Below are 25,163 nucleotides of genomic sequence, written 5' to 3'. Positions count from 1 at the left end.
GCTACTCTGTACTGAGGTCATTAAAAAGTCTCGTGTGTGTGTATGTAATACGCATATATTCCATTCTACATAATGTGTGCAACACAGTGAGGCGGGCATAATTAGTGCCAGCTCTGTGACGTAGACAACGTGTGGCCCCAATGGCCGCTGTGAGTGGCGGTAACAGCATCTCCTGCTCCAGCCCGCCAGCCTCCGTCTCTGACTTCATTTCCTCCCGCTCTGACGCAGATGCCCCCCACCACCACCACCACCCCTCCGCCTAACTTAACACACACACATGCACAACCCTGCCTCCCCCACCCCCAGCATCCATCTCTCATCATGTTTTTTTTTCTCACTCAGTTAAACGTCCTTTTTTTTATTTTTTTATTCATACGCTAAGCCTCGCGCTGCAGTGCTCCACATACCTGCGTGATGTATTCTGTCTATGCAAGCTTTGACTCATGCTTTCAAATTGCAACCACATTCTCATCTCTAATTGTGTTCGTAGAATAGTGGACGCTGGACGGGCCTTCTTTTTGAGTTTAAAAAAAAAAAAAGAATCGTAATACTTCACAAACATATTTGAGCTCTTCAAAAATTTAAGGAAGCTTCTCTTCTGTCTAACCTGAATATGTTTTTATGCGTCACATTGTGTTAGTGTACATTAAGTTAGTTTTACAGAACTAGACTTTGATTAAGCCACAAAGTTAAAGGAGATACAAACTGGAGAAGATGATGCCCAACTAAGTACGACACCACTAAATTTATCCCGGACGCAGAATCCAACGTATGGCATAACGCGTCATGATACAGGAAATAGTATTTGAGAGAGGATGTATCAACCCCACACCAAAGTTAGCCACCGTTATCCTCCTCAGGTTGCCATAAAAGGCAACCCTTCACTTGATCAGCCCGTTTCCTCTTGACGTGCCTGCACTGCGTGCACCTCTTCTTCAAGTCATGTGAGTTAGATGCATCATGAACAGCAATCTGAATAGTGCCCACAATTTGAATGTCAAGCATCTTGCAACTACAACACAAATACAAATAAAGACATTCTTTGGGTTAAAAGTAACTTCAAATTCATTTTTTTCTTTTTCAAAATTGACCTTGAAATCATTTTTTGTAAATGATAACAAACTGTTTTGTCTTGAATTCATCCTTAATGAAGCCCAACTGAGAAAATGCATGCAAACAATGAACCTCAAAACTGTCAAACAGTCAAGCTACAACCGCTGTTGCTACTGTTTTGTAATATACGTGAACGTAAAATAAACATAAACCAAATTCTCTGCATTATGATTCCAAGTAATTCTCACTGTTTTCTTCATATTTGTCACTCTCGAGCTTGTTTAATTTTTAAATTCTAGCAACATCATAGGCTAAATTGCTGTGCTCATGTGTGCATTCTGGCTCGAGGAGAGCCAGGAAAACATTGACTGTTACGTAATGTCAGGCTGTAAATGACAGCAGGGTGAAGTGCAAAATGAATGCCTCTCAAGTCCTAATGGCGACTTCGCTGTAAAATCCAAACAAAGATGTTGAGAACTCCGAATTATAAACAAAGATGTCATCTTTTCTCCGGGGCCTATGCATCTCCTTTGGGTGTGTTCATTTACTCCAGTCTCTTACAAGGCACCTACTTTAATGATGTGCTCTGATTTGTATTTCCATTAACCCAAATTATGTACTTATCTCACATTTGTCCTAATGGATCACGGTGCACGGTGACGTCCATTGACGTCACAGTGAGATGATCCGCAATGCAGTCGCATGCAAATGTATCCATGCTGGGCTTCTCCTTCATCTCCTTCTTCTTCTCCTTCTTTAATGAATGCATTTTCAGACAAATAAAGGAGCGAGCGTAAGCGTGATCTGCCGCTTGGTTGTGGAAGCTAGTTATGAGCCAAGCTGTGAAGATGTGCATAGCTCCCTCAGCCCCCCAGGGACCCTGTATTTTCATGGGCCTGCCTCTGACGTCAATGCGCCGGCTGTCCTGTGGATTGTCAGAACAGACTATTCAGTTGGGGGGGAGGGGACTGCAAGTCACTGTGCTGTGTGTGCATGTGTGTTCTGCATGTGATGTGTGAGAGTGTGCCTGTGTGCCTCTGTAAATGTGACCATGCACCTCTGTGTGTGTGTGTTCATGTTTCTATACCGGCATGTGATCTGTAAATGTTTCACTCGCACCTCAAGCCTGTGTGCATCCGTCCGTCTATGCAGTGCACAAAACAAACGCCTAGATTTCCTTGAATTGGAAATGTACTTAAGTGGATAAGGTCGGTAATAAAGGGGTCAGGGGCAAATGTGAGTGTGTGAACAAGCGCTCATGTCTGCGGATGCCGGGAGACAGAGGTTGCCGTTATCAGGAGGATGTTTGTTCAAAAACAGCCAAGAGGGCAGAATGTTTCATCATGGCCGCCAACCGCTTTGAGTCAGATGGTGATCCCGCTGTGGACACGAGCGCCGCTATGATCTTAGGACCTACTCTAGACATGTGACAGACAGACAAACGAACATACTGTGGCTAGATGATGTACACATACAATATATTAATTACTGTATAACTCCACACTCATGTACTAATTTGCTCGTATGAGAATCGTGGATAAAAACGGCTTTACTAGGAGGCCAGATGAAGAGTTGCGGCCTTCCTTGTGATCTCCCGCATTTCCCTTCAGGTTGTTTATCCAGAACCAGTCACGAACGTTTCACTTTAAAGCATTTGTTTTCTATTTTAATAATCTGATGGCTGTTTTTATTGTGCTCTCTGAATAACCTTTTCTTGAAGTTTTTTACTTTTTGAATTGATCACTTCTACAACAATCCCAGAAAATTAGAATTTCCCCATCACAAGTGAGCTACCTTTAGAACAGTGCAGCTGGCTACTCTTGTGGCCCTTACGGGGACTGTTGGTGACCCCTGGTTTACGTAATCCAGTATTAAATCATGCAATACTTTTATTGTATGATTCGCTATTATTGCAGCATCCAGCCAACTATCATGATGATGTCACGAAAGGTTTCTGCAGTAATCGATATTAACTGTCGGTAGAAAATCGGCAACTTCAGAATGTCAAACAGGTGCTGTGGAACTCAATGCTCTCTAAATATATATATATAATCTCCCCAGCAAGGAGGAAATCTTCTACACAACTGTACTACACTTGCGGTGTTATTTACCAAAAGAAGTATTGATCAGTGAATAATACACGCAAATGAAGGTTATTAAAAAATGTGCTTGCAAACAAAAGAATATTAGTGTTTTTTGTTTTTGTTTGCATGGCACATCAGAATTTTCATGCCCAGGAGGAAACTAATATCATCGAGGTACCAGAGTAGAAATTGGTATAATAATCAATTAATCAATTTTAGAGGTCCTGCAAATATTAAAAGACCAACTTGAGGGGAACTGTAGCTCGTCTCTGTTTCCATTGGAATAATCAGTGGAGGTCCTGGCCTGGCGTCCAAAATGAAAAGCGCTCCCTATCTGCTCGGCATTCAAAGATGTGCACTTGACTTATTAGCACTGAGCGCGCCACCTCAGCAGCTCGCCAGAGTGGTCAGGCAACATGATCCAGCATAAACCCTCTGTGCCGCAGCGCTATATTCTGATCATCTAGAGAGTCAGTGAGGAAGGTATGGGAGTGGCGGCGGGTTACGTCAGCCTGTGCGCTATCAATCACTGGCATTCCTACACTCTCCAGCAGCTGGTCCATTCAGAGGTCACGTACTGTAGAACATAATGAATTATCTCTGACGCATTCTGTCGCTTTTCTCTTCTACTGGGTGAAGAAGTGTATAAAGATGCAAACATCTGGCTGGGACTTTTTTATTTAAGTGTGACCAAAAAAAGCCATGCAAACATCAAATATTAATTGTGTGTGTTCAATATGGGGAGAAGGTAAAAAAAAGCCTAAGACAGCGTGAACGCTGACCTGGGTGGCACAAAAATCCTGGATGAAGGTGTGTGACGGATAAGATGAGTGCGCATGTGCACAAGTGGTGAAAAGTCATTGTGAAAAAGGCCCACAAGTTTCTATAGCAAGGGCGACTATTGTCTGTGTGCTGCTGAAGGATGGAATAAAGCCTTCAGTTTAATGTGCGTGACAACATTTGCCCTGTACTACAGAGTTGAAGGTTATGACAGAGAAGATAACAACTAGCAAATTGGGGGAGCGTAATATTTATGAGTTCATAGAAACAAAATAGCTTTTGAAGGGCAATTTTGGTTGCCGTAAAATACACAGGTAGGTGTTGTTCTCGATAAAGTTTGTGTGGTCAGGGAAAATTAACTAAACTACCCCAAAAATTTCATTAGCCACAGTCAATGATTTAGCATGTGGGGCAAGTACTTTTTTCGCACTTGGCCAAGTCTCTTTGAATATTTTTTTGTTTCGTAATAACAAAAAAATCACAATTTTAAAAAATGCATTTTTTTAAAGTTAACTTGGGAGCTATATTTGTCCGATATTTACATTTGTTTGATGAGCTCAAACATCAAAGTGGGAAAACGATTTTAAAGCGTATGAATTTAAGAAGAGGGAAAATACTTTTTCACGGCACTTAAATGACTTGATCTTTAAGTTCAGTTTTTGGTCGTGGGCAACTGGATTCTATCCAAGTACATTAGATGAACGTACAACAGCGATGGGAGTTGCACAAGTCTTTTAGTGACGCTGTAAGAGACAAACAAATGATATTCACGTCACACCAGAGAACTTTACGTAATCTCTTGGTAGATAAGAGACAAAAAAGACCTTGGTATATTGAATATTTAGTCTAATGCGCCACACACTCTCATGCCAACCACTAAATGTCTCATACAGCCAAAAACTGGATTTACACTGCAAGTGGTCAAATTTTGTATCATACCGTTTGGTTGATCTGGACTGACGCTCACCTGTTGGTTTAAATGAGTGTTACCTGGCACCTTTTATTTATTATGTTTAGAGATGGGGTAGTCTTTCACTGTAATCTACATGTAGAGCAGATATTTTAAATATGATTATTGGTGTTGTTTGGATATATCTCGCTGATTGCTGTATTTTGATGGCATTAGGCTTGCACTGACAGGGTATCTGACATCTGTCCATTTATGCGCCAGAACATGAAAACTCCACACAGGCGGGCCCTACTAGTCAAATTCAAACCCCAAATCTCTGAGGCAGACGCGCTATCCATTTGGCAACCGCATTGCTCTGAGCTAGAGGTGCATATGTCCAATAATTTGGGTACCTTTTTAAAAATGGTAACAGTATCAATCATCTCAACCACCAATTTTGCACCGTCAAGTCTCAATATCTATCACTTATTCTCTGGATTTAATTAGGCAACATAATGTGATCAGTGATGAGCAACACCAACAAAATGTTGCTTTGTCAGTAACTCACCACGTCCAAAGAAATGCGCATATGTCGTTTTATTGTGAAACCAAATCATCGGAAAACGTTCGCTTGTGGCTGACTTGACACCGCACGCTCTTTCTCTCTTCCCTTCTCCGCGTGCGCGAGTGTGTGTGAGCGCTTCTGCGTGCGTGTGCGCGTATTTGACTGCGCTCGCTTCCTCCGCCGTCGCCCCTGCTTGCCCAGTCTTCTGCTGCACATCCACGGCGGAACTAGACGCCGAGGAGGCGGACGGACTGGAGCTACACCTCGGCCAGCGGTGCTGGGTGGAGGTGCAGTGGCGGCGGTGGTGGGGGGCAGCACACGACCCTCCTCGCCCTTCCCAAAATTGAGGACCCATCGTGTCCTGGAGTAGTTTTATTTCCCCCCCTTTTTCCCTTAAAAAAAAAAAAAAAAAATCACAATATATGTTCTTGTTGTTGGGTTAGCGCACTTTTCTCCGCGGCTCATCTCTCAGTTTGCGCTCACTGTCCGTCATGGAAGATGGTCCGTCTTCGACAAGCTGTTTCAGAAGGTTAACGGACTGCTTCCTGGGTGCAAGTAGGTACACTTTTATATACTAGTAGTAAGCTATCTTCTGTCAAATTATAACGATGATGCCCAATACTTGGAGCGTAGCGCGCAGCAACAGTTCCGTGCGAACGCTTCAGCATTTGACGTCTTGTCTCCCTCCTCATGTGAGCCCACTTAAGTTTATGAATGACACATTGATGGCTCCTCCACGGGTGGGGACCTGGAAGCAGCCTCATTCGCTGCTTGTATAGCGTGTGCGGTCCGGTTTAATAAAACATGCAGCGTGTTGGTTGTGAGTCACGCTGAGGACCAAGCATGGCTCCAACCAAGCAATCAACAAATGCAACCATCCCGTTTGGATATTATTTACAACCCATTTCGGGATATGCCTTAATTATCACATTTCGTATACAATATTGAAAGAAATTTAGCCTTTAAATTCAGAGCTGGCCCACAGACCCCTTGGGACGTAAGAAATATGCAATTTTGGGGCCCCGTCAATAATAATTATTACTGAACGTTCATACATCTACTATAAAGCTATTGCAGAAGTGTAGTAGACTATAAATGTGTCATCAAGTTTATTATGTTTGGTTTAGATAAAAAGCCACAAACAACAATTCAGTGCAAGAACAGAAATGATCATTCCTGTTCTTGCACTGAATTGTTGCCTTCGAAGGCTTACGAAAAGGTAAATTGCTTAGATTCGTAAAATAACTCAACACCCATAAAAAAGTATTAAATACTGTAATACAATGTCAAGCAAATACCTAATAAAAATACCCATAAAGAAATATTAAATACTGTAATACAATGTCAAGCAAATACCTAAATAATGATGTAAAAGAGAAAAGTGGAACAAAGTGGGGGACAGGAAGGGGATGGAACTGCTTTTAAAAATATAATAATATAACGTTGAATTATTAGTTCTGAAAATGATGCAAAAACACACCAAAGCTTTAGTAAATAATAATATAAAATTCCTGATTACAAAAAATAATTTTTATTACTTCTTTAGTACTTTAGCCTTTTTTGACTGTTGATTGTTCCTGAGTGGCCACAGAACCCACCTAACAGGTGCTTAAATCGCTCTTTATAAATTATTAATGATAAGAATGCATTTAATTTACATAGCACTTTTATGGACACTCAAAACGATGCTTTAAAAATGGATGTAACCTTTTATATGTAAACTAAACATAGCAACTATAAATACTATGTTATTTAACAACCCTAGAATGTAACAGGAAAGTGGTTTCCTGGTAAAATTAGTGCCATTTGGCTATTATCTTGTGTAACTTTAAAAAGTTTCTCGAAAGTCACCAGTTCCCCTGCTCAGACACACTCTCATTTACACAGAGTGAATGAAATGAAATAGAATGAAGGCCACTGTCTTTGAGCTTCTATTATATGTCGTTCTGCAGTACAGTCTCGCGCAAGGATAATGTTGTGTTTGAGTATTTGCGATTATCTTGCACGCATTCTATCACGCCACTTGAGATATTGCGTCAGTGAGTCCGGTGACCTTTTAGGGAATGCATTTCTTGGAATATGAGTGATGTAAAACGTACTGTACGTACTATATGCTATATAGTATGTATGTATGTATGTATGTATGTATGTATGTATGTATGTATGTATGTATGTATGTATGTATGTATGTATGTATGCATGTATGTCGATATGTCTGTCTAAATATATGTATATATATATAATATATAAATATATTTATAATATATATATTTATTATATATATATATTTATAATATATATATTTATATTTATATTTATAATGTATATATTTATATTTATAATATATATATATATATATATATATATATATATATATATATATATATATATATATATATATATGGGTACATGGTCACATGACACACTATACAATTAAGACAATATGGTAGAATGAAGCTAGAATGCTTCCTCAAAAATAACTAAAAGACATTAGGGAAGAGTCAGAATTTTTTTTTTTTTTACAAAGAGTAGGCAAATATACCAGCGCTACTAATAAGTTGAGAGGAAGTGCTATCCAAATAGCGATGAAAGAGTAGAGCAAGGAGGATTACCAGGAAATCAACAGAACGTTCTGGGGAGAACAAAGTACACCCAAAAAATAAATAATGGAAGGATAATACAAGATGGGAGTGAAACAGAATGAGGAACGATCTGGCATCTTCCTAGTATGGCTGCACAGTTTAAAATTGGAAGTTTATCTCCTAGGTACCCATCTTCCGGCTAGATTTTGCGCAACTGAGGGGGAACCATGTAAAAACACATTTTGAAGAGTAGTTGCATGTGAAGTCACATTCGAAGATTTTAGTTAATAAATATTCTAAATTGTTCGTCCGGTGACTACAAACTTAACCAATGACAGATCACGCCGGGCGGAAACCCAGAAAGAAACCCATGTCACTGAGAGAGGAATAGTATGTGCTGATGGGATTGGTTGGGATCAGATTATTTTATCTTCTCTGGACAATGTTTTATAGCTCCAAATTCTTGACATCATCTGGCCTGAACAAGGTTAAATTGCATTGTAACGTCACTTCCAAAATCTCATTAGCAATGCCTTACACTGCTGCTATGAGGTCATCCTGTGGCATGCTGGTATAAATGCAAAGTCACTGTTAGCTCAAATGGAAAAACTTAAAAATCTTTGGCCAAGATTTTCTCTGCTCGTATATCACATTATAAAAATATATAAACTCGTAGGAAAGGTAAAGCTATTAGGAGTGATGTTACATGGTGTCCCATTTCTGTCAAGCAACCTATTTTGTGTCTTTTTATTTTCCCAATTGTTCCTACTGGTGAAGACGTGTCTATAATCATCACAGCATATACAAAACAACAAATCTAGTAGTTGTGACATGGGTCTTGCACAGTAGCAAGTGTACACCAAATGGGACTTGATGCAAGAGTGGCGAGCTAATGCTGACTTGGGTGTGATATCACTGCTCATCTGATTGTAAACCGCGCGATTCATGGATGACTAAGGAAATCAGACATGATTACATGTGAGTTGCTGAAATTGAAGGAGTTTGATTTATTTTATTGTGTTTAAAAATCATTTTTTGCATAACTGCCATGATTTACTGAATTTTTAGCCATGGGACATTTAGTTCTTCGGCCTCTTCAAAGAGTAGCAGTTGATTTCAAGATGATCATTTGAGATTTAATGACTTTGTTAGCATGCCAAGTTATTGGATTTTCCTCTTTATCCAACATGTCTTTGCTTGATTTAAAAAAAAAAAAAAACGTAAAACGTATTTCCAAATCTTCTTTGTCGTTGTTTTGTTTTTACTTGTAAAGCAAAGGATTTTTTTTGGGAGTAGGCGAGTAAAAATATACCTACTTTACATTTGACAATAACTAAAACGATGCTTCTCTGTGTATTTGCCATAGTGTTATGAGTTTGTTTACATTTAATACCTTTAGGGGGAGTCCTGGAGCAAGACCTTTTTAAATACACAAGAAGCCAAAGCAAATAAGCCTGAGATGCAGTTTGATACCTTTTATGTCCAAATCTTTGGCGCACTGGATCAACGCCAGGGCACAGTGCGTGATACAGTATTAGTGACAAAACAGATGACATTCTCCTCAAGGCATTCTCCATCCATTGACCCCTCTATCAGCTGGTGGAAGTTTTGATATCTGAGGGGATGGGAAAAGGCCACAGACAGATAGATTCCTTTCCAACTTGTCCTCATGTTGGAGCTCATTGAAAAACGTGATACAGGAGAAGACACGGGATCTGGGTTCTGTGGTTCTCATTAGCAGCTTCCCATCAGTTCAACATCAGTCCAGATGTGCGATGACGAACGTGACCCCATCGTTGATGGAGCTCTGGGAAGCGGTGGAGGTAGTGGGAGGGGGGTTGTGGTGCAGCAGCATTTACATCATTTGGACAAGAGGCACGCTCTGAAGCATAATGATTGGTGCTATACTCAGAAATCTCATCAAATGAAGCAAGTTGATATGTAATTATCTTGCTTAACACTCATTTTCATGCAGCCAGTGCAGGCTTGACTCTCGCTCAATGCCACGTTGGTAATCACCTGTGGTTGACAGGCGATCAGTCCAGGAGGGTTTCCGCTGTCAGCTGGCTTTGACTCAACCTTTTCTGTAACCCTGAACAGGATGAGAGGTATAGAACAAGGATGCACTGAAGTGCAATCACAGAGTTGAAAGGTGAGGTACCTCTTGATATGTGTCTGTAGCGTGTCACTGCTTGCCCGTGAGCACACACCAAGATGTCTTATCTACATCTCAGTTTGCCATTTACAGCCCTCACCCTTTACATGTAATGACCTCGGCCAAAGAAGTGGAATTAATGCAAATTACATTTCCATGGAGACCCTCCCTCCCTCTCTCTCTCTCTCTCTCAGAACCACATCTCCCTCTCTCTCTCTCTCTCTCTCTCTCTCTCTCTCTCTCTCTCTCTCTCTCTCTCTCTCTCTCTCTCTCTCTCTCTCTCTCTCTAATTTTTATTTTTATCAATTAGAAATTTCACCTTTTCCCTTTCTTCACTCCAACCTCTCCAACCTCAACCTTTTTTGTTTTGGATAATCTAGCTTCCAGGAGACATGTCTATTTGACCTATGATACAAGTAAAGGATGTTGTATGAGTGCTTACACATGTCACAAAATTTGACATTTGTATCTATAATTCATGAAAAGACAACACAAATTTGTATACATTGACGTTTTGCCCCACCCCTAATCAAAAAGCGTGATGTTCATCTATTTAATCTGCCACCTTTGAACTGACTCGTATTGATTTAGCAGTGTAGGTCAGGACACACTGCAGAGGAGGACAAGAAGTATGTGTGTGCACTCACCTGTATTTGCCCACACATGCACACACTCTCCTCCCGCCTTGATGAATAAATGAGGTGAAAAGTAGGAGAGTGGAATCAAAGCTTATTCATCGTCACTCTCGGTGCCCACTGAATGGCTGTGTTGGCCGCTGTGCTGCGCCCCTCTCACACAGGAGATAAGATAAGAACCACATGCTCTTCAAACCTCCTGGCAAGGGAGTCCCAGGCGGAGCTGCTGACGCACGCACCCTGCATCGAGCCCGCCATTCCCCACCCCTCACACATCCTCTCCCTTCCTGCCTCAGACTCTTGTCATGAAAAGTGAAAAGTAGTACCCTGGCAGCTTGCCCTTGACTCTGTGCCAGGCAGAGTAAGCTTTAATAGAAGCAGTCCTTTCCCCTTTTCGCTCATTTTTCACAAGTGTGTCATAGAGGAGAAACATGTTGCCCACTAAAAATCAGCTAGACTTATGACATGACCACTTGACATCATCTGACCCAAGCATAAAATGCACAAGCTCACTTAACATGCTTCTGCATGGCTCACTAAGGTCATGTCCAGGTCACCTCTACTCATATTTAAAAAAATAACATCTATAGATAGCAGCGTTTGATTACTATGGTCAATAAAAGAAACCCAATTTGTTGTGGGTGTTGTTTTGTCAAACAGCAGAATTGGCTTGTGAGTGACATATCTGACGTAGCTGCCACATTGCTGTTTATGCCACAGTTTCATATTGTTCCCGTGTCGAATTGTTCTCTTCCATGTCATGTAATTCTCAACAGATTCAATGGGAATTTGTGTGTCTAGCGAGTCATAGTATTGCATTATTATGACTTCTTCACGTCATTAAAGGACTTTCTCTTTTGCAAAATTATCCATGGTTAAGATGGAAAAGTCATTTATTGGGGATTCTTTAATTGGCGTGTCATGCAATTAATTATAGACCAACCTTGGCTTTTGTCACCTATGTAGTAGTCATGGCTGGAACGTCCATCTGCATGATCCTAGCTGCCCTCAATGGAAGCACATTAACAGTGTGTCAAGCAGTGCCAAGTTGAGCAGGCACTGTGCAGCTGAAAAGAAAATTCAAGTTACTAGAGGTTATAGTGCCACCTGTTGCTTCGGCATTCTATCGACATGTGGGCAGAGATTTGGAAAAGGCTTTGGTGCGCCATTTTCCATGATCCTCCACTGGATAGATTACATTCTGTGACCTTCTTACCAACATGGATTCTTTCACTTCCTTCCTCATTTTCTCCATTCCGTCACGTCACCGAGCCAGGCAGTGTGTGCACCGGCACCACCATTGCTGGGAAGGGTCCCACGCAAACTCCAGCTGAGCTGAGAAGCTTCCCGCACTAAAATCTCCACATAACAGGACGTTCTATACCTAACAATATTTTTCACCTCATTGGCAGTGCAACAGTAGACTGGACTGAGCTTTTTAACTCAGAGTCAACAACCCAAAAGTTTGTTTAGACGTCTGAGCGGGAATTGTTGTGTCTATGTTTTACTAAGATTTTTAGATCCTTTGCCTCGTGAGTAATTCGATGTTTAGTCTTGCTAATATTTAAACAGTTCCTGAATGTGAAGAGGACGTTTCTTTTTAATGTAATCGTAGAGTTAGGTTTAGGGTGGAGGGGGCTTTGTCTCTTCCCGTATCTTGCCAGGAATTATACAGCAAAAACCCAGCCCAATGTGGATGTAGTCATAGCACCAAGATGGACATCTTCTGCGTCGTGTATCAGTTTGAAGCTTTGCCATCTTAAGTCTGTGATTGAGATTTCATTCCTTTTATTCTAATGAATCTAGCAGCCTTGCAACAGTAATAAAAACACAGAAAGTCAAATATGTTGCTCAAGAGTACAGTAGAGAACATTCCCATGCAATCCCAATTATTGTTCTTCACAAAGGCTGCGTGGCTAGAGAAATAAGGCCTTGCTTCATAGCACTTTCTTTTTTTCCAGCAAGTCTCTAAAGGAGCTTCATATAAAAGAAATGTGGCGTCAAATAGACCCTGGGGCTTTGTCTTCTTGTGTGAAAGTGTAACAGGTCAGATGTCATCAAGCAGTTCGCCATTTTCCAGTCCTGATTGAGAAGAGGGGGGCAGGGGGGGGGGGGTAATATAGCAGAAGGATGTTGGATTTATTAATAAATTATATTGCTGTGAGGTGTCTTGCTTTAGAATCACTATAGAAGAAAAAGTCTGCAAAATACTTAATGAAAACACTTCCCTGTCCTCTCGTATAAAGCCAGCCCTTACCTAATTGAGTAAAAATCCTCAAGACTGGGATTGTACCTGGCAAGAATCCACTGTTTCGCCAAATCTCTGCACACAATTTTCACCCACTACACAATGAAGCCAAATATTGTTGATTGATTGCATGACTTTTCATGCTTAATTTTTGAAATCCAGACAGACTGTGACTCGTTTGGCCTTCCCTTTCCCAGTGTCAGGGTGTGGCGTGTTGTCGTCCAGATAAGTATTACGTAACAATACCTCACTGCATGAACTCAGGCTTCAGCTTTTACACAGGAAGCACAAGTCTGAGTCAAGCACCACATCTCTGCCAAATGGGCTCGACTCACCCGTGAACATGCAGCGCAACAAGCTGCTGACCGCCAAAACATGACTCGAAGGGTACTGCAAATCAGTCAAAATACTTCAGAACTCAGGGCTTTTTTTTTTTTTTGGGTGAATGTTATAGTCATTATACTAGTCATACTTAAAAATCAGGGAAGGGTCTGCTTTGGGACGTTCTTGGTTCATGGTGTAATGGTGAACAGTTAGATATCGCGAATGCATAATCACGCCTTAATCAATTTGGTTTTAATAATAGCCATATGCTTGCTCTGTCCTTTTTCTATCGCTCATTTTAGTGCTTCTCTCCTGGGAAGTCTGGAAGCTGTTGATTGTTGTCGCAATCGAGTCCAATTTTGAAAACAATAGAAGTGCCACTCGAACGAGTCCCCTCACTTAGTGGCTGTCACTGTAGGCATTTTTGCAAATGTCACAATCTGAAAAGATGGTCAGCCAGATTACTCCTATAGTTGTTCTAAATCAGTGGTTCTTAACCTTGTTAGAGGTATCGAACCCCACCAGTTTCATATGCGCATTCACCGAACCCCTGGTTAGTGAATTTTTTTTTTTTTTAAATTCGAGACATAGATGTTTTTTACGGGTGCACAAAATGAGCCGTGCATGAACATCACCTTGTTCAAAGAACAAAACAATGCATGAACTCACAACAAATTACATACTGGCATATCGGAATTTACACAATAAATCAGGTTTGTTCGGACCTCCTCAGTGGAGGCTCTGTCCAACCCCTGAGGCCGACTCACCGAACCCAGGTTAAGAACCACTGTTCTAAATCAATGTTGCTGCGTTGGATTGGTAGGCCGACTCCAGAATTGTTGCTCCTAAATATTCATTTCTCTACTCAGCGTCAGATAATTTGGCAGTACATGCAACCGGCCTCACAACTGTAGGCCAAGTGTGCCACACCAGTTCATGACCTCCAAACCCAGCATCTTCACAGCACACCACATAGCATAATGCATCACAAAAAGTGGAGATGCAGGTTAATTATTAATTATTTTAGTCATCAGTAGTATTAAGAGACCGCTTTCATTATATTGAAGATTATGTCGACAAGCTTTTCTTCAGACAGATTTGACTTTTTGCTCATGTTGAAAAAATCAAAACACATCGATTAGCCTTACTTTGTCATCATACTGCTTAACCTGCACACATCCCCCCCAAATTACACCGTCACGTTGAAGTAAACACTCTCTAGAGGATCAGTTCCACAGCTGAACGTCCTCCAAAAGAAACATCCCGTTCTCATCCTGTTAACATTTGGTAAAAACGACAGAGCTTAGCTATTTTTTAGGGAAATGAAAGCATGTACGCGTCATCACGTTTTAAAGTGCAAGATCACTCATGACATGGCTGTAACAAAGTCTTGTGGAAATATATTTTGTTCATTCGAATATCTATCTATCTATCTATCTATCTATCTATCTATCTATCTATCTATCTATCTATCTATCTATCTATCTATCTATCTATCTATCTATCTATCTATCTATCTATCTATCTATCTATCTATCTATCTATCTATCTATCTATCTATCTATCTATCTATCTATCTATCTATCTATCTATCTATCTATCTATCGACCTATTATAAAGATGTCTGGATAAATTCAAAGACCATCTTTGCTTTTTTTAATTTTAAATACATCTTTAAGTGCTGCTTATGACTTTTACTTGTGTTCCAAATTGCCCAAATGTTTCAGCAATGCTGTGCTCCTGTTTCTGTCTACAGCAGCTGTCCCCCCCCTCTGCCCCCCTCCCAAGTTGCTTTGATTTATTAAGCCATATTCCGACGATTTGCGTCAGAGCTGGCCAGGAGTTTCATGAGGCCTTGCACTTCTGAAACCCGGTGTCTCGTGTCTGGACAGTGTCAGACTGCAAAGCAACATCCTGCACCCTCCGAAGCCTCCTTACCTCTACCTTCCATTCCCTTATTTGCCTGCTAATGCACGACCCGTGTGTCCTTAACACACACGTATGTTTATTTCTGTGTTTGAGTTAATATTTAGTTCTTATTAAAAGACAGTCACTGATATGTAGGGGTACAGTCACGTGACTTTGGTGCGTCCTGTGTGGGGTCTGTTCCCACTCAGTGATGGTATGACCAACCAACCAAAAGGGTAGATAAAAAAACACCTGACCTTAATCTGTCTTTTTAATATAATGAGAGCAAGACTTTGTGGTTTTCTCTTTTAGAATGATTTTCCTCAGTTTGATAAAATATTAGTTCCATGTCATGGAGCGCATTTTTACAAATGCTATAATATATTGTACAATATATATTTCATTACTACACAATCATTTCCGAGGGTATAAGAACTGGAAGTTGAAAATGTGTTTTCTTCTATGTATTACGGGTAAAATATTGCACATCCTGTGATTAATTGTAGATCTTTTGGTGTCTGTAAAGATGCTTCTTATATCTTTGAAAAACAAAACTAAAACATGAATCCGGTATTGGCAAATAACTTTTATCATTTCTCACAGTTGAATGCTATTTTCGATGGAATGTCCTGTCCAGCACTCGGATGACCTAAACACATTGGTTTCTCTCATGAACAGAATCAGCGAGCAGACGCCAGTGGCGCATACAAAACAAATTCCCCTCACCAATAATCTGGCAAAAGGCTTTTTCCCTGACAACAAAGACAGTAAACAGCAGCACTTAGCGACCTCTCAAGAACCTAATTGCCTATTAAGCACTATCGAGTCCTCCTTTATTCTGCTGCCTCTGTTGGGGGCTCCCATCCCTCGAGACGCAGCTTGACTGTAAACATAAGATGAGCATGAGCCTGCTTAAGGTGCTCCCATGCTTACCTAACTCGAACAGCATGTCACATGTTGTCACACAACTTATTTTGTCCTCCTATATCTTGTTTTCCTCAGAGCTTCCCGAAAACCTTTTTTCCCCCCCACATCTCCCTGCATTAGTTATTCATGAACAAAGCTGTGCTGTAATTGAGTTAAAACAGTCTTTTGCTTCTGTGCTTCTCAGGCTTGACAGATGAGAAAGTGAAGGCCTACCTCTCTCTGCACCCGCAGATGCTGGATGACTTTGTGCTGGAGAGTGTGAGCGCCGAGACGTTGGACAGATGGTTGAAGAGGAAGACCAGCAGCAGGCCTGCAGGTACAACCACTGACACACACGCACATTCAAACTTTTCGGCATCACTCTGACATCATGACTGGATCTGCTCATTTCAGTTTATTATAACTTCTGTCATGTGTTCCTTTGGTTTCATGTTTTTGAGCATACATGCTCCAGAATAAGTCAACCATGCCTTAAAATTCCATGTAACCTTTAGTTTGCTTAACCCCTCCCTCCTTAAAGGACACGTTTTAATGTATTCACACTTGTTCTTACTCTCTGTAACGTACAACTGATTGATACAACCCAAAAAAATCAAAGAGGAACTCAACCCCAGATGTTAAAACTTCCTGTTATAACGTAAATGCACAAATCTTCTTGACTTGATGCTGCTTAATTAAATACACAAAATATTTATTCTAAAAAATACAATTAAAATACTGCATCTACCCGCCCTTTTTTAAACGGACGAATGGAGTTGTGGCCATCAGTGTCTGTTGTGGCGGCAAGCCCTGAACTGGTTTGTGGAAAACTGGAGGCTGCCTTTTGTCACTTATTCTGTTCATAACCTCTATGGATAGAATATCTAGGCACAGCCGAGGCATTTAAAAACCCATTAAAAAATCAGAATACAGAACTATGACGTCTGTAGTAAATGTTTCTCATGAACATAGTGCTTCTTCAGAGTAATTTCTGGAGTGTGTCTTTCTGTTTTTCTGTTCCTCTTTTCTACTCAAACTGTCTAGTGGGTGGGGCTAGAATATTTCCTTTTTTTCATTGGGTTCTTTTACTTAGCAGCAAGGGGCTGGACAAACGTTGACGTTAACAGAAACAATTGTGTAGGCTATATTATAGCTTTGTGTTCATTTAAACTCGCCCAGATTTCTCACCGACGAAGTCACTTTTTAAATAAATTGAGATGAGATCATCATTATTTCAGTAATTATTCGTTTTGTGTTTTGTCTAGTGTTGTGACATGGGGTTATGTAAAATGGGTGCCTTGGCGCAATACATTGGTGTACTTTCGAGAGGACTGTTGTCTGCTTGGTATGTTAGCGGTTGGAGCCCCACCAGTTTTCTCTTCATATAAAAAATGCCACTGCACCAAAACACTTTTCCTGGAGTGAACCCGTGTGCACCTTTTGGGGGACATTACTTTGTTATTTAGGTCTTTTTTGTTCTGTAAAAATTCCTCACCTTCACAGATTCTCCTTTTCCAAAGTATATGATGGACAGAAGAAAAAGAGGGAACGGCCCTGTCGATTGTTTACAGGTTGTTGGATGTGTTTGAGCGGACCATGTTGAGTGTTGTACCGCTCCGCACTCAGTGAGCTGTTTCCCAGACCAACGGCATCCATCAAGGGCCAACAGCGCTGGCGCACAGCCCAGTCGAGCTGCTGACGTCAGAGGCGTCCTCCAGAGACATGCAGCTTAGCTGAAGGGGGCCCAGGGGAGGGGGGGGGGGCAGTAGGGGTTTGGGTTGTCGGCGGTGACAGCGAGGGCCCTGGCACTGGGTGTGTTGTCGCTAAAGAGGAAACTGGCATATATATAGATTTGTCACATTTTGTTGCAACTCTCTCTATACAAATAGAAGTGTGTCCGTTTCTTTAGGCCCATGGTGGTAATCAAATCCTCTGGCGCCAAATAGGAATAACTCACTGGAGTCATTCAGCTTGGGTCAGCGCAGCGGAATCAGAGCAGAACTTTATCACAGAGCAGTGAGGGAGAAGATGTGAGATCATTTTACGGAGGGATTTAGCCTGTTTAGTGCAAAAACATGAAGAGTACCAAACACCCTTTACACTTTCTGGCACTCAAAACACAAGAAGTTACTGCAATGGTAATTGATGATGAGGCAGAAAGACCTTGGCAAAATCTGAATTTGGGCCCCCCTAGCCCTAAATTGTACATTGAAATAGTGATTGCTTTCTCAACATTGGACTCTGAAGAAGATTATTCGAAATAGTTCAATTTGGATTGAAATCCCAACAAATTGGAGTTCCACCAACTCTGGATTTGTGTCACAGCTATTGCCAATCTGAATTTTACAGTGTTTTTCTCTTTTTCCATCTGCTTTTTTCTCAGCTAAAACCTATTACGAGTAAATACTGTTGCTCCTTAACATATTGAAAACATATTGTTAAATGCATAGCACCTAATTGTGGCACACGTTAGTTTTTACGAAAAACAAATACAGTAGGAAAAATCTGCTGTGCTTGTGTTGTAATCCTTCGAGTGATTGTGAGGCCTTGACCTGAAATACCAGAGACAGTGGTAGGTAAAACTAGATCTTAAAGATATGTAGGCTGCATAGCATTTAATCAAATACCTGAGAAGAATGGATAATACATATATATGTTATGTTTGCCGAAGTCGATGCATTGTCAGGGTCGTTGTCCGAGCCAAACCTTATTTGATGGCTTCTCCTTAGATTAAATACGCAGTATAATGAACATCATTGTGTTTGCTCCACATGCCTATTTAGTTCCCAAAGAATCAAGTTTCTGCAAGCAGTGCTAGCTTTAATGAAGCTGAATCTAATGTTAGGTTGGGCAGTACCAGTATAATTACTCTGACGTTTCTTTTTTGGTAAGCCATTTGGTGGTGCTGGGTTAGCCTTGAGAACGGGTCCATAAATTTAACGGGTGTAGCCTCTGCAAAGATTTTTATTTTTATTTTTTAGAGTTAGAGCATCCATGCTTCATATCTTGGATATGAAATCAAATTCCACTTTTTGAAATAGTCTCTCTGATAGGGACTTAACTTCCTTCAAGCTTCCTTTACAGAACCTGGTAAAACTATTTGTTATCCTACCAACAGTTCACATGAACATTTTGTCCATTCCCATGAGGTTCTTAAAATAGTACCTGAATACTCTCAGCTGTTAATTGATTTTAAGGTCCACATTTTTTACTTCTTTTGCAGCTTTTGTCCTTCAAAAATAGAGGAACAACGTTTTATTCAAAACAGACTGAAAATGTACAGAATGTCATGTGACAACTTTTTCTTTTGTTCTCTTTGCACATTTGTGGTAATTAAAGCAGCTGTTTTTCCATTTTGATGTCTCCATTTGTCATATTTTGGTGACACCTTTAAGAGCTGATGAGTTTTTATATTGTTTCTAAGCTTCGCCAGCCTTGTCATCATGTGATCGATATTGAGTTAACCGCTTCCTGGAAGCAGTCCCTGCAGCGTGTCCCGTTCTTTCGGCTCATGTGATGGACAACATTGGATTACATCTGATTTACCCACAAGTGTGTGTGAGTGTGTATGAGAGAAGGGAGAGAGAGAGACAGAGAGAAAGAGAGAGAGAGAGAGCGAGCGAGAGAGAGAAATACTAATGCAGATTCTATTTTGTACATAGTAACACAAATGCATGATTTCATGTTTTTGCATACAAATTTGTTGTTTAGTATTGACCATTATATTCATCTCATAGGTTTTTATTTTGTTTTGTTGCGTGTTAATTTTATTATTCACGGATATTTATTATTAGTGATCGGTCCCTGTCCCCAACGGATAGCAGGGGTTCTGTATAACTGTGATAATTTAAATCAGGACGGTTATCTGTCCATCCCAATCCTCCTTTGAAAAAGTGCTTGAAAAATGTGTATTCTGTTTCGGATTAGACTGTTTCAACTGAGCCTAAAGGGCAAGCGTGTTAAGCAGCTGATTCCCCATTTTAGTTCAGAGTGTGGATGGCAGTGACACAGAGACAAAGATGTGTTTGTGTGGCATGCCCCAATTCCACATACCCCCCACTGGTGGGATAAGAGCTCCGTCTCACCTGCAGGGCTTGTGATCAGGGAGAGGGAGGAGATGCGGGTGCTCATGCCAGCATAACACAACACCCTTTTGGTTCTTCAAATGCTGGAAAAGATTACACGAAAACATTATCAACGAGATGTGGGGCTCTGTTCGAAATGAAGCCTGTTGTCTCATTAACTAATAATTAAGTGAGAAATAAATGTGAGACGCGAAATATGCTGCATTTTAAAAAAAAAATGGAAAGCATAAATAATGAATGCCAATTTTTACCATAACAAATTCATCTATTCAAGAGGTTGGACTTTCAGAATTACAAAACCATTAAAAAGCTTTAAAGACGTAGTCTGTCATGTCAATGTAAAAAAATATACACATTGTAACTTACAATAAAATGGGTACAAAATGTTAACTTTGATGCATAAAACGTTGATGAGTACCCATCACCAAAGTCCCCATCGGTTTATCGTCCCCGATCCCTTGTGAAAGCGAGCAAACATAGCGATTGTATAGCCAATGAATACAGATAAATGTGGTTTCTATTGTGTTAGTTGATGATTAACGAATGTTGTGTGACAGCAACAGTTTGCGAGGTCAAGGGAGGTCGATTTGCTCCACCTTTGCTAGTCAGAACTCCAACTCATGGGTGGCATTCTTTTGCATTTTTCAAAGAGGGAGTTCTGTGATTTCCAATTTGCCAGATTCCTGAAATGCAGCAGGACATCATCTAGAGCTAGTATGTCCTCCATAAACGAGATCAATTAAAGACCACCACTTGGCTGACACCTAGATCGCTGAGTCAGTCTGGCCGGTTTGTGTCCTGTGGGGATTTTATGTAACCGTGGCAGCAGATCAATAAAGCTCCCGTCAATGATCCTGCAAGTTAGACTCAGCCGACTGAGGGATTATGCAGAGTTAAAAGGTCTCCGTCCAGAGTAGTGGACACGCACCTTCTCATTCATGTCTCATCGATACTTCACCAGCTTTTACTATACTGAATGTAATGTTGGATGGACTGATTTGGACAATTTTCTAAGAAAAGGCCTGACCTCAGTTTAGTGTTTACTGAAAGCATGGGCGATTCTTGTAAATAGGGGTTGCTATTAGAATGGGCTAGTTGTTGTCAGTGTTGGGAACGTGGACACTCGGGACTCTATTTTTGTAGCCGGCACATGCGGATATGCTGGCGTATCCTGATTTTCATGCAGGCACAACCCTCATTGTGCCCTGGGAATTTTTGCTTGACCATTCTGGACTGAGGTTCATGTTACAGCATAGCGTGGGTGTGTGCTTTGCCATGCGCTAAATTGCTAATAATTTGGTGGTTGAAAGTTGTCGAAGATAAACGTCTGCTGGAATTCCATCTAAGTCCGGTGCAGTGGGGAGACCAATGGCCTAACGCAATTTTGGTGAATTTGATCGGAGAAGATGCAGACAGATTCTGAGGTACATGGATTTCATTATATTTTGCTCATAAATATGAAAGCAAACAGACTGCCTGAAAAATAGATTTTTTTTCTTAATTTTCTCAAAGGCTTTGCATTCTTTAAGTGGACCGCCCCCCCCCCCCCACCTCCCGTCTTCTGTTTGACGTCACACATGGCCAGGAGTTCACTCTAAAATAGCTCTCACGGCTAAGTTAGGAAACTAAGAGAGGCATGTTTAAAACAGCAAACAATGTGGCCGGCTGTAATTCTTTCTTCACATGCACAGAGGGTTGTTTCAAAGCTTGCACCAGCTTGAGTCAGTAAGATTTCGTCTCTCCAGTGCACCCGAGGCTTTTCATGGTTGGATCACATGAAACGTTATCAAAGAGATCGGAGCCGTTTCTGCTCTCGTGCTCTGTTGACTCATGTGCACTGAAAACTGTTCAAACTGTGTGAATGATTTTATTTTCATCCCAAGTAGCTCTCCCAGAGTATAAATCCAGTAACTGTTATCATTGGCTATCATTAAATATCGTCAATGTCCAAAGTCAATTTTCATGTGTTTGACTGTCTTCTCAATAGCCTCAAATCCCTTCTGGAATTTGCTGTAGAGCTCTCGGAATTCTGTACTCGTCAAGTAAAATGATTTCTCTCTGGATTTTACTTTTAATAGCATCATAATTGCTACAAATGTCTCCCTGAGTAAAAGAAGAGGAAATATAAATCCACAATTTATGTGCAATTTGTAGTCCTTCTTTTAATTTACTCATTCACTTGTAATTTTGCATCCAGCACTGATAATTCACCCAGCCTTCAAATGGCCATTTCCTGTGGAGCCTTCTGTTATTTGCATTAATATTGGAGGAAAAAAAAAGAGGATTGAGTTTTAGACTAACAAGTGCTTTGCCTTTTTGGCCTTAGTGCAGTTTGGGTCACGACTTGGCCTGGTCAGTGGAACACTGCACTGAATGAGTTCATCGGTGAAATTACAAGTTGATTGTGACTCGTGAGTGACTGTTCACCAAGTTGCTCACATCAAGTGTTTCCAGACATTACGTTCAATAGCCAACCAATTACTCACACATGTAGCAGTGGCAAGAAAAGTCCACCAGATTTATGACCAGTACTAGCATACAAATTTCTAATTAAAGACAACTTTTGTAGATGAAGACATAACCTTGCTCCCAAAAATCATTTTTCAGTTCACATTGCCCCGATATAATTCTTTGGCGGGAGTGGCGACTACAGGGTGGTCACATGTGAGTCATTTGCTCCTAAAATGTGTCTAACCAGTGGTTGACTTGCATAACAAAGCAGTTGACTAAAAATAAAAGTTGTTGTTAAGTGCAGCTTGATTGTATAACTGGATCTCCTTCATTCCTGTAAATTATTACCACGGAATTATTGTTATTGATAACACCTACAGTTTTGCTACACACATTATATTCTTGCTTCTGTTCTGTACATGTGGAAATTTTATCTAGCTCTAATCTAGTCCAAAATTGTGCTCTGGCTGTTTGGTTTCTCCAAATGTCCAGTATGTCTTGACCTTGTAGTGAGCTAGTTAGTCTCTCTGGGGGTGTTGCTCGGTTTAATGTCTAGTTGGTGAAATGTTTCGAGGTTTTTCTTTGATAGGGTTTTTCTATATGACACCCCAAAGAAGTCCAGTTGCTCCAGATTCAGTACTTCAAGAATATGTCCTTTGCGCAAGTATTGAGTTCTCCTCACCATTGGGTCCTAAAAATATTTACTAGCATTTACTTACCAGTAACCAAATTCTTGTGGAGCCTAAATGCTTTCTGCAGTTTTAAGGAGTGACTTATAGCGTAGAAAATGATTGCTTGAACAATGACACACACAAAAATAAGGATATTAAAGCCCCTCAATAGTCAGACAATGAAACATTCAGACTAAGATCATGAAAGACCAACTGGGTTAGCGGCTCGGTAATCCTCTCCAAAAAGCGAATTTGCTTTTCATGGATGTATTGTTTGTCATTTTGTGTAATGTGTTTGTTTTCTCTTTACAGATGACACATCATCTAAAGAGGTCAGCAGGGTATGTTTTGTCTCATTGTGAACATATACTTTCATAGATTGAGTGTATAGTAAGTAAAATGGCAAAAGTTTGCAGATTTTGTGCGATTTCTCACAAAGGGTTTAAAGGCAGTTAAGAGGGTTATATTTATTGGTACACACCTGTGTCGGAGAAATTTCCCTTGTGCAGCCACACTGAGCTCACATCTTATTTTGACGCCTCTCTGCCCACTGGAGTCAGTATCTCAGATGGCTCAGTGGGATTCATGACCTTAATGAAAGGGACTTACAAAGTCGTATAGGCAGAAAAAAATGAGGGTCACTCAACCTTTGGATGCGTCATCCATACGTCTGTGCAAACAGGATGTGGGAGGGTGGAATGAATCCCTAGAGGGAAGCTTTCTAGTGCGGCGCTCCCCCTGCCGCGCCCCCATCCTCACCCTCCCTGTAGGCGCAGACATGACAGGTTTTTGGCCCTGCGCAAGGCAGGAGGTCTGCCTGTTACATAAGCAAACTTTTAAGACGAATGTGAGCATCAAAGCCTTTTGTCCTCAATGGCCTCCTCTCGGGATGCGGGTAATGTGATAAAAGGTCTTTGTGAATGGTGGGAAGATCCAAGTTCATTCAACAACAATAAAAAGCTGCCAGTTGTTTTCCGTATTGTTGTTCACGCATGTCGGATGGTATGGAAATAAGTTTTTTTGTGTCCAGCAGTACCAGGATGCAAACATGCAGGGTGTGGTGTATGAACTCAACAGCTACATGGAGCAGCGCCTGGACACTGGAGGAGACAACAAGCTGCTGCTCTATGAACTCTGCAACATCGTTAAAACAGGTATTAGGATTATTTATCTTTTTGCATTAAAAAAAAAAAAACCAGCAAGTTTAGACAACTTGAGAAGTATTTTTGTATCTTTGTCTTCCTGCAGCAACAAGAGCTGATGGATTTGCACTTTACTTTTTGGGAGAATGCAACAATGTAAGTGCAAAGAAGTGAAGTCTAGTTTTGTGTTTGAGAGTTCCTTCACACTTTGTCGTTTCTCTCCCATGCTTCCAAACAGAGTTTATTGTTGTTCACCCCAACGAGGACCAAGGACGGTCCCCCAAGCCTTGTCCCTTCTGGCCCCATCGCATTTGGGACAACCATTGCAGCTCATGTGGCCAAGACTCGCAAAACACTCCTAGTAGAAGACATCATGGGGGTAAGGTTGTTATTTGTCAATCTATATTTTGTGAGAAATTAAAAGGGAATGTGTTTTGTATTGCTGCATCGCTGGGCCATAGTGAGCTAACTTTCCAGAATGACCTTTGTTGTTCCAGGACGAGCGCTTCCCAGATGGCACAGGGCAGGACTCAGGGATCCGTGTTCATTCTGTCTTGTGCCTCCCCATCCTCACTGCCATCGGGGACCTCATCGCCATCCTGGAGCTGCGTCGGCACTGGGGAAAGGAGCCCTTCAACCTCAGCCACCAAGAGGTCAGTTCTACTAAGATAAAACACACCAGATA

General features: G+C 40.9%; 1 protein-coding gene across 7 annotated transcripts in view; it reads left to right on the top strand.

Moving 5' to 3' along the window:
* The window catches only part of pde10a (phosphodiesterase 10A), a 46,308-nt gene that overhangs the window by 6,961 nt on the left and 14,184 nt on the right, over positions 1 to 25,163 (top strand). For 3 of the 7 annotated variants that reach the window (XM_037271667.1, XM_037271666.1, XM_037271669.1), the window contains 6 exons: positions 16,335 to 16,466; positions 23,649 to 23,677; positions 24,367 to 24,490; positions 24,585 to 24,634; positions 24,717 to 24,857; positions 24,976 to 25,131. In XM_037271667.1, the coding sequence (XP_037127562.1) occupies positions 16,335 to 16,466; positions 23,649 to 23,677; positions 24,367 to 24,490; positions 24,585 to 24,634; positions 24,717 to 24,857; positions 24,976 to 25,131 (632 nt within the window). Of the gene's footprint in view, positions 1 to 5,509; positions 5,927 to 16,334; positions 16,467 to 23,648; positions 23,678 to 24,366; positions 24,491 to 24,584; positions 24,635 to 24,716; positions 24,858 to 24,975; positions 25,132 to 25,163 lie in introns of those variants that run through there. The other 4 variants (XM_037271670.1, XM_037271671.1, XM_037271672.1 and 1 more) reach the window with 4 other exon arrangements.

Source organism: Syngnathus acus, chromosome 15 (assembly GCF_901709675.1).
Source record: "Syngnathus acus chromosome 15, fSynAcu1.2, whole genome shotgun sequence".
In the NCBI taxonomy this organism is placed as follows: Eukaryota; Metazoa; Chordata; class Actinopteri; order Syngnathiformes; family Syngnathidae; genus Syngnathus; species Syngnathus acus.
The sequence above is the reverse complement of the archived record's forward strand: the minus strand, read 5'-3'. Positions and strand labels throughout refer to the sequence as shown.